The 17,555-nt window shown below is 36.4% G+C and overlaps 1 protein-coding gene across 2 annotated transcripts in view; it reads left to right on the top strand.

Annotated features, from left to right (window-relative positions):
* ANKRD13C (ankyrin repeat domain 13C) overlaps nucleotides 1-17,555 on the top strand; it is an 88,710-nt gene that overhangs the window by 32,727 nt on the left and 38,428 nt on the right. For both annotated transcript variants that reach the window (XM_064282126.1, XM_003411235.4), the window contains 4 exons: nucleotides 1,702-1,787; nucleotides 2,058-2,103; nucleotides 8,448-8,514; nucleotides 12,487-12,631. In XM_064282126.1, coding sequence (XP_064138196.1) covers nucleotides 1,702-1,787; nucleotides 2,058-2,103; nucleotides 8,448-8,514; nucleotides 12,487-12,631 — 344 coding nt within the window. The remainder of the gene's footprint in view (nucleotides 1-1,701; nucleotides 1,788-2,057; nucleotides 2,104-8,447; nucleotides 8,515-12,486; nucleotides 12,632-17,555) is intronic.

Here is a 17,555-nt window from a genome sequence, read left to right as displayed (position 1 = left end):
TATTTGAGGATTGACGTAAGGTATTCACCTTTTCTCATTTTAACATGGTTATCATTTCATTTAAAAAAGATATTTTGAAACTAAAAATAGTAGGAATAGTCTTTAAATTGAAAATTCAGCAGCCCTTATATTGAAGGAAAAAATCTATTTCCTAATTTTCCTTCATATCAGGGGAAACTTGAACAATTGGGCACTGAAGTATAGGCTAGTATCTGGGAAGTGGAGCCCTGGTGGTGCAGTGGCTAAGAGCTTGGCCGCTAACTAAAAGTTCAGCAGTTCAAATCCACCAGCTGTGCCTTGGAAACCCTATGAGGCAGTTCTGCTCTGTCTTTTAGGGTCACTGTGAGTTGGAATTGACTTGATGGCAACAGGTTTGGTTTTTTGGTTTTACCTGGGAATTACAGATCTGGGTCAAAAAGCTAGTTAGTAGGATAACTGAGACTAGGCCCCAAGTTTCCTGACTTTTAGGTCTCAGCTTCTTCTACTGTTTTAAAACACCTTTAGTAATTTGAACATTGCTACTCAGATTTTTGGGTAATATTTAAAAATTATTGGAGTTGTAGTGACACCTATGGTTTAAGATTGGAATAGATCCTTCTGTTTTTCATGTTCTTTGGGCTTTTCATCATTTGGCCTATGTGTACAAAACAATCTGGCACGGTATTTCACTACCATCTTCATTCCTTTTTTTTTTTTTTCATCTTCCACTTGTATATTCCACGTGGAGCTTGAAGTGGTTTATGAGAATGCTAATGTAAAATAATTAAAATAATAATAAAAAGAACTGCAGGAGGTATATATATATATGTATAGGAAAAACACGTCAGGTCCAGAAGAAAGTCAGCATACATCAGTGTATGCCTTTCTTTTCCTACAGCAAACATTTTGCATTCTCTGTCTTATTTTCACCAAGTCTAATGTTTTTCCGTATTTTGATTAATGTTAGGGATTAATTGATTGATTTTTGACAGCCGATTTTAGACCTTCACTCTAGTAGATAAAAATTGTATTACTTTATTGCAGCCATAGTTATAAGCACCTTATATTCAGTCTTTACAAAACCCCTGTGTAGTAGATTTTACATTGTTATTACTTGCCAAATGAAACATGAAACCCAAGTTTAGGGAAGTAACTTATCCAAGGTTACACACAGCTAATAAGTAGCAAAACCGGGGTCAAAACTCAGGCACTGTGTCTAAAGCTCAAGCTCTTAACTATTGAGAAAGTACTATGGAAGGCTTTAGGTTTTCTTTTAAAAGTTAGAAGTTCTTTCAGTTGATCCAAATAAGATTCATTTTTGTATTGTTTAATACTGTGTTGGTTTGTGAGGGTATAACCTCTAGTGTAAAAGGAACAGACATGCCTGATAACAGCTGCAAGGTAATTGTATGTTTTTTAGAAAAGTGGTATCCAACGGGACTTTTGAGATCACTGTCTCATAGTCTTCTCTGAGATTAATGTTACATCATTGGACTGAGATTAGTAGATCTTGGCACAATCAGGCAAATTAAAAACTGGGAAAATGGGTGTGAATATGTTATCAGTTGATGTGAAATATCTTTTCTTAATATTCCTCGGGGATCATATCAGTTTTCCTAAATAACTTATTCACCATATTGCTTTATATGTATCTGTCAAGCCTATGATATTTTTTAGCATGGTGAAAATGACTTTAATTTTTTTTTTCCTTTTAAACTTTAGTTACAGCACTTTTAAGGAAGCTTAAGCAGCAGTCCAGGGAAAGTGTTGAAGAAAAACGACCTCGATTATTAAAAGCCCTGAAAGAGGTAGGCTATACTTCTTTACTGATTGTGTATCTAAAGTGTAAGTTTAAGCATTTTTTATGTAGTCTAAATTCTCACTGTGTGCTATTGTAATGTTTTAAGTAATAACCATATTATTGTTCTCTTTCTAAAACTCCAAACATTGAGATTAGTTTTTTTAATACTTCCTACCTGTCTGTAGACCTTTGATAACATTTTTTTTAAAGATATTAAAAAGATATAAGAACTGTTAACTAAAATACATATAGTAATTATTCACATTTCATTTCTCAGCTAGGTGACTTTTATCTAGAACTTCACTGGGATTTTCAAAGCTGGGGTAAGTATGCATTATGTTTTACTATAAGATATGTATTCATGCAGAAATGCAAGTACAAAAATAATTATGTAGAAATATTAACATTACAAATTTGACACTGGGCCTAAAGAAATTGAAATAGTTTTTATAATGTTGAATGCAGTAGTTAATTAATTATCCGAACTTGATTAGTAATTTTCAAAATTTTTATTTCTAAGGCTGGAAACGGCTTTTTTTTTTAAAACAAAAATCAAATTAAAAATTATAATAATTTAACATAAGGCATTTTTAGAAGGAAGAATAATTATGAAATTACTGAACTACTGAATTTAAAGGAGTTTGAAATATAGTGTTTAGATCCCTGAATGTGAAAATTAACACCATTTGTATATATTCATTTTATTATCTTTCAATCATTTTTGCCATTTTTTGGGCATACTTCGTAGCCACTGTCTTAAAACACTATTTAGTTGCAAACTGTTAGTAATTTATGAAAGCACTTAATTTCTAGATCTTCGCAATCACTTATTAATTTACTTTGGCAAAATAAGTTTCTCTCATCTTCATTTTAAACGTGAGATCACTTAGGGCAAAAACCTTCATGTCCAAATAGGAAGTTTGATCCTTGTGAACTTTCCTTTAGTAATCTTTATACTTTCTCCATAGTTCATAATTTAATCATCTCTTTTATAACATATTAACCTCTATTATATATCACTTACTTCCAATGAGAATGTAAGGAGCCCCAAGCCAAGCCCAAATGTAAGGAGAGGAGTATATAGTAACTGTCATTATATTTTTGATATATGATTTAATCATTATACATATTCCTAAATAACTTAAAGATAAAAAATTTAGTTATAATTTAACTTATTACCAACAGAAGAGAACTAGTTTTCATTGCAAAATATTATATATACACCTGACTAGATTTTATTTTTTAAAGTTTTTTTTTTACTGTAATACATAAAGGTTTGCATATAATGAGTTTACATGTGTTTTTAAAAGCATCTGAAATCTGAGTTAATTTTTATGATATGAAAGTGTTTGAATGCTCATTGATACTTATCCCCAAAATAATCATAAAAACAAATCAGATGTTGGACAACCATGTGAAGTATATTGCATTTTATATAATTTTTTAAGTTATATGATTGTGTGCGCATATGTGTGCATAATTATACATTGTATACATTGGACTGTTGCAATTAGGCATTTCTAGTTCCTACCACTTAAATAAAAATATTAATTACTATTAAAGAGTTAATAGAAATTTCACAGTTTTTGGCCCACTGTAGGTAAAAATCTTGGTGGCATACAGGTTAAGTGCTATGGCTGCTAACCAAAAGGTTGGCATTTCAAATCCACTGGGTGCTCTCCTTGGAAACTCTGTGGGGCAGTTCTGCTCTGTCCTATAGGGTCACCGTGAGTTAGAATTGACTCAACGGCAATAGGTTTGGTTTTTGATAGATTAACAAATGCACCTTAATGTGAAACAGATACATCCTGACATTCGTTGACCTGTAATGAAGTTATGATATTCTCAGGTTGTTACTGTATGCACTTGGGTTTGCAAATTTAGCTTCAAAATAGAAAATAGAAGTTGTATACTATAAAGTTTTATACTGTACAACCTGGCATGAATTGCTTGCCAGGTTACCAGTTTTAAACTTTAAATAGCTGGTCATACTTGTCATTTATTTCTTCTCATTCTTTCTTATGTCCTCTGATTTCTTCTTCTGAAAAAGTAAATCAGTCTGAAGTCCACTAACACGTTTCTCTTTACCATATTAAAAGTTAGTAATTTCATGCTGTCTTTAGAAGGAAGTTTCTGTCCTTTTCTCAAATAGTGATATCTACTTTTTCTAAAAATAATATTTTTGATAGACTGCCTTTTTTATTTGGAGTTTTTAAAAACATATCAGACTTCTTTCTAAACTTATGTAAATTAGAAAGTTACTGTTTTTAAACACCAAAAGATTTTATAAAGCTTTTTTTTTCAGTTCGTATATACTTCTAAAGAATTTAGTACCTTTTTTAGTAATCTTTGACTAATGTAATTCATAAGTTACTACTAATGTCAGTCTCAGGTTTCAAGATGTTTATTTTTTATAGAAATACTATAAGAGTTCTTGAACATTGTAGGAAATTATCAAGTATTTTTAAGTTTCCTCATTACTACTTTCCAGAGGCAACCACTGATTAAACATTTCATGTGAGTACTTTCAAACCCTTTCCAGGGTTTACAAACATGTGTGTGTACCTCAGCTTTAGTTTAAAAAAATTTTTTTTTTATGGAATTAACTATTATGTCATTATGCAATTTTTTATTTTTACTTAATATAGCGTGGACATCTTACCATATTAGTCCATTGTTATCTCAGTAATTTTAACAGTTCATAATATTTTATAGTATGGATATTTAGAGTATTCCTGCTGTGTTTAATCCTCCCATTTTTCCCAGTTGCAGTCAAGTTGATTCTGATTCATGGCAACCCCACGTGTTTCAGAGTAGAACTATGCTCCATAGGGTTTTCAGTTGCTGGTTTTTTTGAGCTGGAACTCCAGGCGTTTCTTCTGAGGTGACTCTGGGTGGACTTGAACTTTTAACTTTTTGGTTAGCAGCAAAGTACGTTAATCATTTGTACTACCCAGGGACTCCATTTAATTCCTAAGTGTAGTGTTTTAATTCGTAAAGGTCATGAATTTTTAAATATATTGTTAAAACTCTAGCTCATTATGCTAATTTTGGCCCTATCAAAATCATTCATGGCCTCATTACTCTGATAGTCCTGCTTTGCCTAATAGATTATTCGGAATGCCTGATGTCCTAGAACGTAGAGAGAAAAAGAGGTACCTGTAGGGTCGCTATGAGTCAGAATCGACTCAATGGCAACTAGTTTGGCTTTTTTGGGTTAGTAGCTCTGTATAATTGAAGAGCTCTAAGTCCCATTCATCTAAAGTCTGAGTGTTATTTTTCCCCTGGTTTATTTTTTATTTTTTCCATCTGCAGAGACCCCATTCCTTCTTTGATTTTATCCCTTGAATATATTTGCTCTTTAACTGATTCTCCTAGTATTTATTAAAAAAAAAAAAAAAAATTATTTATTTATTAGTTTGAATTAAAAAATAGTCCATTTTTCTTGCTGAGCTAAATGTTTTAAAATATTTTAAAAAGGTATTTCAGTTACATGAAGAGATAGAAATAGACGTAATCACTCTTGAAATTATGTATATACTTACAGTTAAAAACAAGACATTATAAACATCACGTAATGAAATTCGTGAGGCAGCCACTGAGGTACTTGTTAAAAGTATTCCTGCTGTCAAACTCGAATTGATGCAAAACAAAAAACAAAAAAAGTCAGCACATCTGTTTCCTTGTTGATAAAGGATTTTACTGATTTACAGTCAAAATTATCAGCATCTCTTGGTGAGATGTCATATGTAAGTCTAAAAAAATAAAACTCATTGGTTTATATTTACCCTGGACACTTGGATTAAAAAAAAAAGCAGTGAATAGTATCTATTATTAGATTTCATTATCAAGCTTTTTTCTCTAAAGGTTAGGCATATTCCTCCCTTTTGTCAAGATCCTTAATATTAAAAAGAAAAAAGCAAATCAAAAATACGAATATTGAGACCCAGGGTAAGTTGAATTTATAGGTAGTACTCTTCATTCTCGTGTTCTTATAGTCCATCTCTGGCTGAAAATAGCTTCAGATTTAGAGTCTGAAGGCAGCTAAACTATTGCAGCCTGGGTTTTTAGGTATAGAAGGCTTTGAACTGGAATCAGAGTACTGGTTCTTAACTATTTAATAAGGCAAATTATATCTCTTCTGAGCTTCAGTTTTTGTTTTTTAAATTTTTTAAAGTGGAGGTAATAATGACTGCCACATTTATTACCAAGTTTTGTTAATGAAATCATGTTTTTGAAGGGAGCCCTTTGTATACTGTAAAGTGTTAAATAATTTATATTTCAATCATTACCTCAAGTTAGCATTGTGCATATAGCACATTTCAACTGCAAAACCAATAGTTTTTTTTTTTTTTATCTTTTTATTCACAGAATCTGTCCTGTATTAGGGACTATTATTTGCATATTATAGATGGAAAACATTAGGCTCAGAAATTCTTCATAGGATCAGGGAGTTAGTGGTAGCAAAATAAAAATTAAGGTACAGGTGACTCTTCTCATTACTTAGTTCAGTGAATTATGCTACCTCTGGAATAATGTCTTAAATTCTCAGATTATGCTGAGATAAGATATAGAGAGCTTAATTGATCAATTTACATGAGTGAGAAAACAGTCATTACAGAACTGAAAAAATGTAAATTGATATATTTTTGGAATGCATTAAAATCTAGGAGAAATCTTTTTTGCTCATGAGGATTTTTCTTTTTTCCTTTTGTTGGTAGCTTTTGCTCCTCAGTCCCAGTTTCTTATCTTCTTTCTGCATTCTCGTCTTCCTCCTCCTCTAATTTATTTACTGCTTGGGTATTGATATATGATTCTAAATTTTAGTTTTGTAGGTTATTATAACCACTTCATTTGGCTTTAATCATTTTTGGCTCATGGTTTGCCAAATGCTTAACTACAGGAAAGCTGTGTGTCAGGTAATGAGCATGGAGGAAGATCTTTGATTGTTTATGTAGTTTGACACTACTCTTGCTTATTCCAACTTGCATTGTTTCTTATAAGGAAAAATTTAAAAAGTAAATTATTTCTTATGTTCTTTAACTAGGCCAACTCTTAGTTGATATTCCCTCTAGGCAATACATTTTTCTTTTTTTTATACAATAATATGTCATTCTAGAAAACTATTTTCAAGGGTGGAATTTATTTTGGATTGAATGACTTCTGAAGCTCTGGTTGCATAGTGGTTAGGAGCTCGGCTGCTAACAAAAGGTCAGCACTTCAAATCCACCAGCCACAACTTGGAAACCCTGTGGGTTGGCTCTACTCTGTCCTATAGGGTCACTATGAGTTGGAATTGACTATGAGTCAACTATGAGTCGGTATCAACTGGTCTGCAATAGGTTTTGGAGTCCTGGCGGTGCACCGGTTAAGAGTTTGGCCACTAACCAAAAGGTTGGCAGTTCGAATCCACCATCCACTACTTGGAAAGTCTATGGGGTAGTTCTACTCTGTCTTATAGGGTACCTACAAGTCGGAATTGATTTGACGTCAACAGGTTTTTTTTTTTTTTTAAGGATCTAAACTAAAGGTTGGTGGTTAGAACCCACCCAATGCAGCCGCAAAAAAATAGGTTGGCAGTCTGCATCTGTAAGAATTACAGCCCAGAAGACCCTGCAGAGCAGTTTGATTCTGTAACACATGGGGTCACCATGAGCCAGAATTGACTCGACGGCAGTGGATTTGGGTTGTTTTGAAGGATCTGAAATAGACATTGATGATTTGGCATACCTTTAAGTGTTAATTAGAAAATATTGATGCTTATGAAAATGTTAACTCAAAAATTAGCTTTTAATTTTCTCGAAAGTTTTTGTTTCTTAAGTTAATTTTTTACCACCCATTTTTAAAACAGTTTTGTAAGACGTGTATCTATTTTAGACATACCCACAAACATGTACACATGTATTCATAATACACATATACGAGTGACATGATCTTAATTCCAAGAATTCTTAACTTTACCTTTTTTTGGTAGTTTATTATGACCTGTTATGCAGATTTATTCATCCATAGAATAACTCATATTCTCCAAAACTCAGCAGATAATAAATAATAAAAAACCATTAGAATTTAGCTTGTGCTATGAATATGAGTTATAGCTAGTGACACTGCAATGTAGAAATCTATAGGTAAATAGTATGATTAACATTTTACAAATTTTGAAGCTTGAGGTCCAGAAAGCTTAAGTAAAACTAAGGTCATATATTTGAGATTCAAACTTGAATATCACTATCTAGCTTCAAAAATTGTGCCCTTTCTATTATACATTACTTTTCTGCCATTTTATTAAATTATATTTAAAGGATCAGATAGGATGCAGGTCCATTTGGTTAACCATTCAGTACAGTTTTGTTACTAGAGGGCATTGTTTTCTCATCTATAATAATATCCTGTAATTCGTACCCAGGAGTGGCCTTGAATTGACTTTGCTACTTTGTATGTGGTGAGGGTGGAAAAGAGGGAGATATAGTTTACTATACAGCAATTACAATTATTTTAAGATGATAAAAAATGCTTTATATATTATTTTTTAATTGGAAAATACCATTTTAAGGGAAATTATTACAATTCAGGTCAATTAGTGACTTACTTTACTGTTCTTAAATTTTACAAGTTTGTCTCAGAACTTTAAGTAGTTTTTTTTTTTCTTACCTTTTAAAAAATGCAGTGCCTTTACTTTCCCGAATTCTGCCTTCCGATGCATGTAAAATATACAAACAAGGTATCAATATCAGGTAAGATGATTTGATTCTTTTCTGAGTAACAGAAAATTGAGATTTAGAGGAAGCTTCTTTCTGTAATAATAGCTTACACTTATATGAAGTGTTTTATAATTTTAAAATGCTGTGATATAGTCACCGTATGTTATCTCATTTGGGACATACTCCGTATATGGAACCAAAGGCATGAAATTTTGACTAAAGCAAAGATATTATTCTCATACAACTACAGGCAAACAGTGAGAATCATGGTATAATACTAGGAAGAGTTAAGATGGTCACATTCCTGATTTTGGATTTATTAAGGAATAAGGGACTCATAGGGAAGACCCAACTCTTATCCTTTTTTTCTACCTCTCCTATACTCTTTCCTCCCGTATTCATCCATCTCTGTATCCAGCCATTCATTTATTCAGTTTTCTATCCACTCTGATGAGCACCTTTAATTTTTTTCTGTTCCCTTTTATAACTAAGGTTGAATGTTTGGATCTGATGGGAAATTAGCCTATTTATTTTACTAATTGCAGAATTTTACTTTTTATTCTTTTTATCTTTACTTTATATTAGTACAGTTATATATTTAAAATATAATATGAGTGACTATGCCAATAATATCTTTATATTAATATTTTTATAAATTATATATGTTTTGTATATCTATATATATCTCTAGAATTTTATTTTGAATATGTAAGGCTCTAGAACTAACTTGAAAGATTATCTCATATAAACTCTTCAATTCAATAGATGAGAAAGCTCAGAAAGGTGAAGTAAGTTTTTAAAAGAGCATATTGTAAATCAGTAGCTGAGCCAGGACTTCTGACTTTCAGTCTTTTCTTTTTACCATGTCACAAGGTGGAATTTTTTAAAAAATTAACTACTTATAAGAAGATTTATTATACAACATGTTGAATTACAGCAAAGAGATAACTTTCATTTGGAAGCAAGCCTAGGAAAATTATCCTCACGCAGTAGAATTTGATTAAGGTGGAAGTTTCTGAGTTTTTTGTTTTTAAAAATAACCCCGTCAAGTGTTTCTCATTATGAAAGTGCTTGTGGACATATAATGCATGTTTATTATAGAAAACTTGGAAAATAAAGAAGAAAATTAAGTAGGAAAGAATTTGATACAGATGTAAACTTAATTCAGCAGTCATTTTTAGGAGTATATTATGATTTTATCATTAAAACCATTAGTATAGATGTTTGCCAGAGGTAGTCAATGATTTTGAAGAATGAAATAATAGTATTACTTTCCCTGTGTTATTTTTAAAAAAGGTTAATTTTAGTTCTTTTTTCATTCTTAGGTTTAGGTTTTACTTAACCTAAACTTCTTTCTGTTAAAAAAAAATGGTTTCACATTTGTACTTAGCTTTTAAAATTAAATGGTCTGATCATATTACATAAAAATCGTAGATAATAAAACCCCGTAATGGTTAATACAGGGGCACAAGAATAAGAACCTGGGGGAGAATAATTGCTTAAGGTAATATAGGTTAAAGAGAAGCTACTGGGTCTCTTGTCAGCTGAGGGTGAAGGCAGGAAATCATTAAAGTTTACTTTATCATGTCAGCCATATGATCATTTAGTATATCATCTCTGGTGTCAAGAAAAATTTTATATTTCAGTAGAAACAGGAGAGTATGAGCAACATTATTGTTTAGAGTATTAGCATGAACATTTTCACTATTAATAACTATGAGGTAATCTATAGCCACTGATTGAAATATTCATTGTGAACTTTGCCTCATTTCAGGCTTTTCCTGTCTGAAAAGAAAAAACAAAAAAATCTAAAACCCGTTGCCGTTGAGTTGATTCCGACTCATAGTGACCCTATAGGACAGAGTAGAACGGCCTCACAGGGTTTCCAAGGAGCAGCTGGTGGGTGTGAGCTGCCAACCTTTTGGTTATCAGCCGAGCTTTTAACCACTGCACCACCAGGGCTCCTTCCTGTCTCAAGGGAAGGCTATATTTCCTTTTTTCAGTGTTACTTGGCATTTTTCAAACTTCTATCTTAAAGGAGTGTTTTTTATTAAAATCTTCTCATTGATATAAAGAACTTTTTGTTCTTCATGGCTGATTGCATAATAAAAATTAAAAATATTTTGACTTATAGACTTAGAGCCAAGGGCTAATTAGTGCATTAAAGTACCATCATGAAGAATTATATCATTTATAAAGCATGTATGATATAGCTTACTAGGCCACTTAATGTCAGGGAAATTGCAGAAGCTGTGCTAGATAGTCTTCTTTCAGTTGCAAATTATAGAAACTCAGATGAAATAAAATTGACTATATTAACTTTTATGTTAATTTATATAATTGGGAAGTTTCTATGACTGATTTTAGGTTTGGCTAGATCTAGGAGCTCAAATGTCACCATGTCAGTCTGTCTTTCTCTTTCTTTGTTTCTGTCTCTCTGTGTACCTCCTTCCTCACTATTCCCAACCACTACCCCTGTCAGCTCAACACCACTGTCACCTAGGATGGGCAAGAAGTGAGTGAAGGCAGAAGACTGTTAATGGCCTATTGCTTGTTTTATGGGGAGCATAGAGTTCCTTAGTAGCTGAAGTTGGGAGCCCAAATAGGCCACTTATATATAAAAGGATCTGTTCTTTTTGATAATACCAGGAGCCCACATCTTATAGAGATAGGGAATGAGCCCCTGTTTTGATGGCATTATTTCCTCTTAGACCACAGGCATAATCCATAGGCCAAAGATGTCAGTCATAGGCATCACACCACTGGGAATGTACCAGGAGCTAGAATTTAGCTGTATGGCAGTAGGCTGGGTCCACACTTACAGGAGTCTATGAGCTGCTTTTCATTCTGAAGACATGTATATATTTTATGTGGCTTAGAAAAGAGCTCCTTAATACATGAGCTAAAAGTTAATAATTGTGGAGATAGATTATATGTAACCCTGGCATGTGAGATATGTTCCATTTCTCATCTTGTCCTGTGTACGGAAACCAAGGATGCCCTTGTCCGTAATGAGAACTGAAAAACCTGTAATGAGTTCTTATAGCTATGTTAGAAATTCTAAGTAGCCAGGGTGGATCTTTCATAAAGGCTTAAAGAAACTTTCTGCGGTGTGATCAGTGTGACTGCTGGGCCAACCACTTTCTTGGATTAAGTACTATGTGTTTTGAGCAGCAGCCAGTTAAGGTGATTCTGATCTGGTGATCTACAAAGCCTTGTGTAAGATTGAAACACTTCAGGAACTTGTGAACTTTTACATTACTGTATTCTCCCAAATTACAGCAGGTAGTGATTTGTGGAATGCTATTTGAGACCAGCTTATTGGGCTAGATCATGTCAGGTTTGTGTTACTAAAGAGCACAGTAAACACACAAGGGTACAAATCCATGAGTATTTGGCACAGAAAATGATCCCTAATGTTTTCAGACTGTGCAGATATTGGCTGGAAAGAGAATGCTAGTCTTGAATCTGGAAAGTCAAATAGAATTTGGAATAAGTTAAATGGTTTGTCAGGTTGAAGGCTTGGTACTGAATGGTTAGGCCTAAGGCATGGAACAAAAGGGCAGTTCTAAATCTGAGGCTGTGGTCCAACCATTACGGTACCCCACTTATACTTCACTGAGCTATCAACATACCTTAAAGGGTCAAAGAGTATTAAATAGATCTGCTTTCCTTTTCTGAGCTTTCCTGCTTGAGTTAACTTTTATTGAGTAGCCATAGTAAAGAAAGTGGCATACTTCAGTAATGGGAAAACTTTTTTTTTCTTGCTGTGATAATGAAGTATATGTTCAGAAAAGTGAAATATTGGTAAAAATGGAAGAACATATTTAAATATTGTTTTGGTGTTTTTTAATAAACTATTTTAAATATTGCTTTTATCTATAAATTTCACTTTGACATGGTATTAGCATCTTGGTTTGAGTTTAGAAGGAACAAAGCATTTAAAATTATTAATGGAGTTTTATTGAAATTTTGTGAGAATTTCTCATCTACCATTTTTCACAGGCTTGACACAACTCTCATAGACTTTACTGATATGAAGTGCCAACGAGGGGATTTAAGCTTCATTTTCAATGGGGATGCTGCACCCTCTGAGTCTTTTGTAGTATTAGACAATGAACAAAAAGTTTATCAGCGAATTCACCATGAGGTGAGCATGTGTCTTGTCAATATTCCTCTGAATGGTTAAAAAAAAACTGTGTATGAAGCCACACCTCAGTGTAAAGGTTTCCCCGCTATCCGAAAATAGATTGTTCCTATGGAAACTTTCATAAGCCGAATGGCCATAATGTGAAGTAATTATCATTAATTTATAAGGGAGAATTTTTTGAGTGTTCCTAGACCCAAAATATAACCTACCAATCATACCAAATAACATGTAAAACCCAGGTGGGAGCTAGGGAGGATGGTCCCGGCGGGCAGGGGCTATCCTGCAAGGATCGGGCAGCCACTGCTGCCTCATACTGTGTGAGGATGAGGAGCCAGAAGAAGAGGAGGAGGAGATGGTGGCATTGCAGGAGGAGCTCCTGGGCTTTCTGACTGAGCTGGCCCCTGGCCCCACTGGCCTTGACTGCAGCATCCTGGACCATGACTTGGACCTGCCACCCCCTTCGGGTACATTACGCTTTGAGTTCCCGGATTACTGCACCTACGGGGTCACCGAGATGAATGAGAGGGACTGGCACTCAGCTAGCACCGCTGACCTGGTTTTCACTTACTGAGTCGACCATCACTGGGGCATACAGGCCCCTCAACCAGCTGTTTACATACAGGAACACTGTTTTCCGCTTTTCGTCTTTTTTCGTAAGGAGATCTGTCTGATTGGAGTGAAGATTACTCTTATTGAGCAATGGGAAAGTAGTTTATGGAAGGCCTTAAAAGTCAGGTAAGATAATTTAGGATTCTTTGCCACTGGCAACAGAGAATCATAGATTCTTAAACAAGGTATTGATGTGATGCAAAAGTAGTTTAAGTGAATTAATCTTACGTGTTTCTTTTACTTTCCCTCCCTTTCTCCCTTCCTTCCTCAGACATTTATTGAAGAACCTAATAGAAGCTAGACACTGCTAGGTGCTGTGAATTGTGGTATTGTAGTAATTGTTATTGTTGCTAGATATGGTTGCGCCATCCTCACAATAGTTGTTATGTTTGAACCCACTGTTATACCCACTGTGTCAGTCCATCTTATTGAGAGTCTTCCTCTTTTTCACTGACCCTCTACTAAACATGATGTCCTTCTCCAGGGACTGGTCCTCCAGAAAACACGTCCAAAGTACTTAAGATGAAGTCTCACCATCCTCACTTCTGAGGAGCATTCTGGCTATACTTCTAAGACAGATTTGTTGTTCTTCGGGGCAATCCAGGGTATATTCAGTATTCTTTGCCAACACATAATTCAAAGGAATCAATTCTTCGGTTTTCCTTATTCCTTGTCTAGCTTTTGCATGCACACAGGGCAACTGAAAATACCGTGGCGTGGGTCAGGCATACCTCAGTCCTCAAAGTGACATTTTTGCTTTTAACACTTTAGATTTAGAGGTCTTTTGCAGCAGATTTGCCCAATGTAATACATCATTTGATTTCTTGACTGCTGCTTCCATGGGCCTTGATTATAGTAAAACAAACAAAAACCAAACCCGTCGCCGTTGAGTCGATTCCGACGCATAGCCACCCTGTAGGACCGAATAGAACTGCCCCATAGGGTTTCCGAGGAGCAGCTGGTGGATTCAAACTGCCAACCTTTTGGTTATAGTGAAGTTGTTAAGAGCTCAGGCTGCTAACCAAAAGGTCAACAGTTTGAATATACCAGTTGCTTCTTGTGCTCTTCTCCATGGCACAGTGCTTCCAGTTGAGAAGAGGGGCAGAGGAGTACCCGTGGCGCTGGTACCGCTTCCCCCTTAGGCTATTGCAGTGGTGGGAGCTGAAAGCTAAGCTCAGAGCGAGGGTCCGTAGCCCTGTGATCTGACTGGGCTTCCACCCTGAGACCCCCCACCCCGACTTGGACATGGTCATGGGGTCTCAGGTGTACCCACCTTCATGAGGCCTCGGGGAAGATGGTGGCCCTAGGGGACAATCTGGAGTCCCCTCCTGCCACACTCCCTGTCAGTCTCTCATCACCGGGGACACCTCTGGAGCCCACCACCACCATGAGGCCATGTTTCACCTCTATGATCATCAACATGACACCTCTCCCCACCCCAGCCACAGCCGGAGGAGGAGCTGTCCGACCTGGGTCCTCAAAATGTCCAGAAGTTGAGAGTGAGAGAAACACCACCAGATCTGATTCTGAGTTGGAGCCTGAGAAGGCTTGATCGACTCCCAGCCAAATGTTCCTGAAGTGGGGGTAGGCCAGAATGCAAGGGTGCTGAAGAGCCTGCTGTAGGCTGGTCCCCAGAGGTCCAAGTGTGGGTACAACTTTGGCCCAGTGGCTAGCTTGGAGCGGCTGGGGGGCCAGTCACCAGAGGCTGGATGCTGCATGCAGAAGAGGGGTGCCTGGCACACGCGGGGAGCCCTCGGGGACTGCGGCGGCCCCAAGTGGGCTGAGCTGGGCAGCGGCTTTGGCCTGGGTGTGGGCTTCAGGGACGGGCAGGGTGGTACGCTGGGCCTGCTGTGAGACCTGCCACAGCTGTAAGAGCTTCAGCTGCAAGAGCTTCAGCTATGACTTGTTGCTGCTGAAGCACCGTCACATCCTCATGGGCAGGAAGCCTTACTTCTGCCATGTGTGCAGCAAGTGCTTCCACAGCTGGCCAGTGCGTCAAGGCCTTCAGCTACAGCTCACACTTCATGCAGCACCTACACACCCACAACAGGGAGAAGCCCTACAAGTGTGGCTAGAGCTTGCAGCTCATCCAGCAGCAGAGGAGCCACTACCCGGAGCAGATGGGGCAGCCGGGCAAGGCTCCGAGGAACACTGGCCCACATTAAGGCTCCAGGGGGAAGAGCTCCTGCCCACCCACCCTTGCACGCAGCCGCCCAGCTCCGCATGCCCAATGTCCCTGATAAATCCTTTCTGGTTGCTGAATAAAAACTTTAGGGGCCCACAGATGTATATGTGGTGGGATGTTGTTCCAACGGACATTGTACGTTGCATACCTGTATACCTGAAAGCTCTTTTAAAACTTAACTCATTGTTTTACCCCCATTCCTTCCCGTTTTTCTGCTTTCTTTTTATGAATGACATCATTCTTTATTCAGCCAGAAAGCCAGGAATTATTTTCCTGTACTCTGTGTTTCCTGACTAGAAAACACATCTGGTCATTTTAATTTCCTTAATATCTTCTATGGACTTTTTTATTCTCATTGTTACTGCCATATTTAGGTATTTGTTGTCTTTCAACTGGATTGTATAAATGTCGTAAATGATCTTCCTGGTTCCCTCCTTGTTGACTTGCAAATGACATATTGGAACCAGACTGAACTTTAAAAAACAAGCTCCTGGTGCGCTCTTTATTTAAAGACACCTTAAAAGCCTAAGGGGTAAAATTCCAACTTAATATGGTATGGTTCCTTTTGTGATCTGGCATTTGTTCACTTTTGCAACCTTCTGCTTACCTTGCTATTTTAGATACCCTTATGCTGAACTCTTGGCAGTTTGTTACATGTGCCTTCCTATTCACGCTTCATTCCTTTGTTTGTTTTTTCCACTTCCTAGAATGCTCTTCTTACACCTTCACACCTGTTGGGTGCTTAAATCTCCACCCCTGCCAGGTCAAAGTGACCATTGTGTTTTTTATGCTACCGCAAAATCTGGACCCATAGAGCTTTTAATTCCAGATTTAGCTTCTCCTTCTATTAGATTATGCTCCTCAAGGGCATGGGTTCTTTGAGTTGTATTCTCTTCAGTACCTCGTACAGCACCAGCACATACTAGACCAGTGGTCAGCCAGGATTTTTTGTAATGGGACAGATAGTAAATATTTTAGATATTTAGATATATTTGCAGACCTTTGGCACAACTACTAAACCCTGCCACTATTAGCATAAAAGAACCCGTAGATAATACATAAATGAATGAGCATGGCCATATTCCAATAAAATTTTATTTATAAAAACAGTAACAGACTGGATTTGGCTTGCTGGCCATAGTTTACTGACCCCAGTTCAAGACTCTGATATATTTACTAAATAACGTGACCTACTGCATAACAAATGACAATAGGGTAGCTAACTAGGCAACAGGTAGGTTGAAAATAATGGTACTGAAAGAAACCAGAGATGATGGCTAGTAGCATAAGTATTAGCTAATATAGTATTGATGAGATCACCAAAAGACAGATATTTAGGGTAGTTGTTTGAATTTGTGTATCTTGTAGTGCCTAAACCCAACCCAACCAAACCCAGTGCCGTCGAGTCGATTCCGACCCATAGCGACCCTACAGGACAGAGTAGAACTGCCCCATAGAGTTTCCAAGGAGCGCCTGGTGGATTCGAACTGCCGCCCTTTGGTTAGCAGCCGTAGCACTTAACCACTACGCCACCACGGTTTCCTTTTGTAGTGCCTAAGATACAGAAAAGGTAGATTTTGAGCAGTACTCCTCAGGGCGGGAAATACTTGTTGTTTATCCTAATATGCATATGTAAACAATAACAAGTAAATGTTATGCAGCTTACAGCAGTTCTTTTTCAGTAATGTTAGGAGGTGGTCAGTCTCTGATTTATAGAAGAGTTCTGTCCCCAAAGTTTATTTGAAAGTAGGGTATTTGGAACTTAAGGCAAACTTTGATAAATGGTATTATATGGAGTGTTCAGTTCTCAAGCTAATCCATAAAATCCTGGTTGATTCGTAATGTATTTGAAGTATAATTTTTAATAGTCTGTACAGCCTAATTCAGCCGATGTTTTTCTTCAGAAAATTGTGTACAGAATTAGTTTGGGTTACCAGGAATACAGTTTCACCAATTAGTGCCTTAGGTGTAATGTCAGGATTTTCCATCCCTCACTTGTAATGGTGGAGGAAATGTATCAGTGCAACTTTTGCTGTTTTCTATAGATTCAGAGGTTGAAGAAGGGACTGTATCTAAGTGAAAGTTTGATGGTGAAGAATAGAACAGGATGGGAGAATAGAGCCTCTAGCC

Source organism: Loxodonta africana, chromosome 3, assembly GCF_030014295.1.
Source record: "Loxodonta africana isolate mLoxAfr1 chromosome 3, mLoxAfr1.hap2, whole genome shotgun sequence".
Classification (NCBI taxonomy): domain Eukaryota; kingdom Metazoa; phylum Chordata; class Mammalia; order Proboscidea; family Elephantidae; genus Loxodonta; species Loxodonta africana.
The sequence above is the reverse complement of the archived record's forward strand: the minus strand, read 5'-3'. Positions and strand labels throughout refer to the sequence as shown.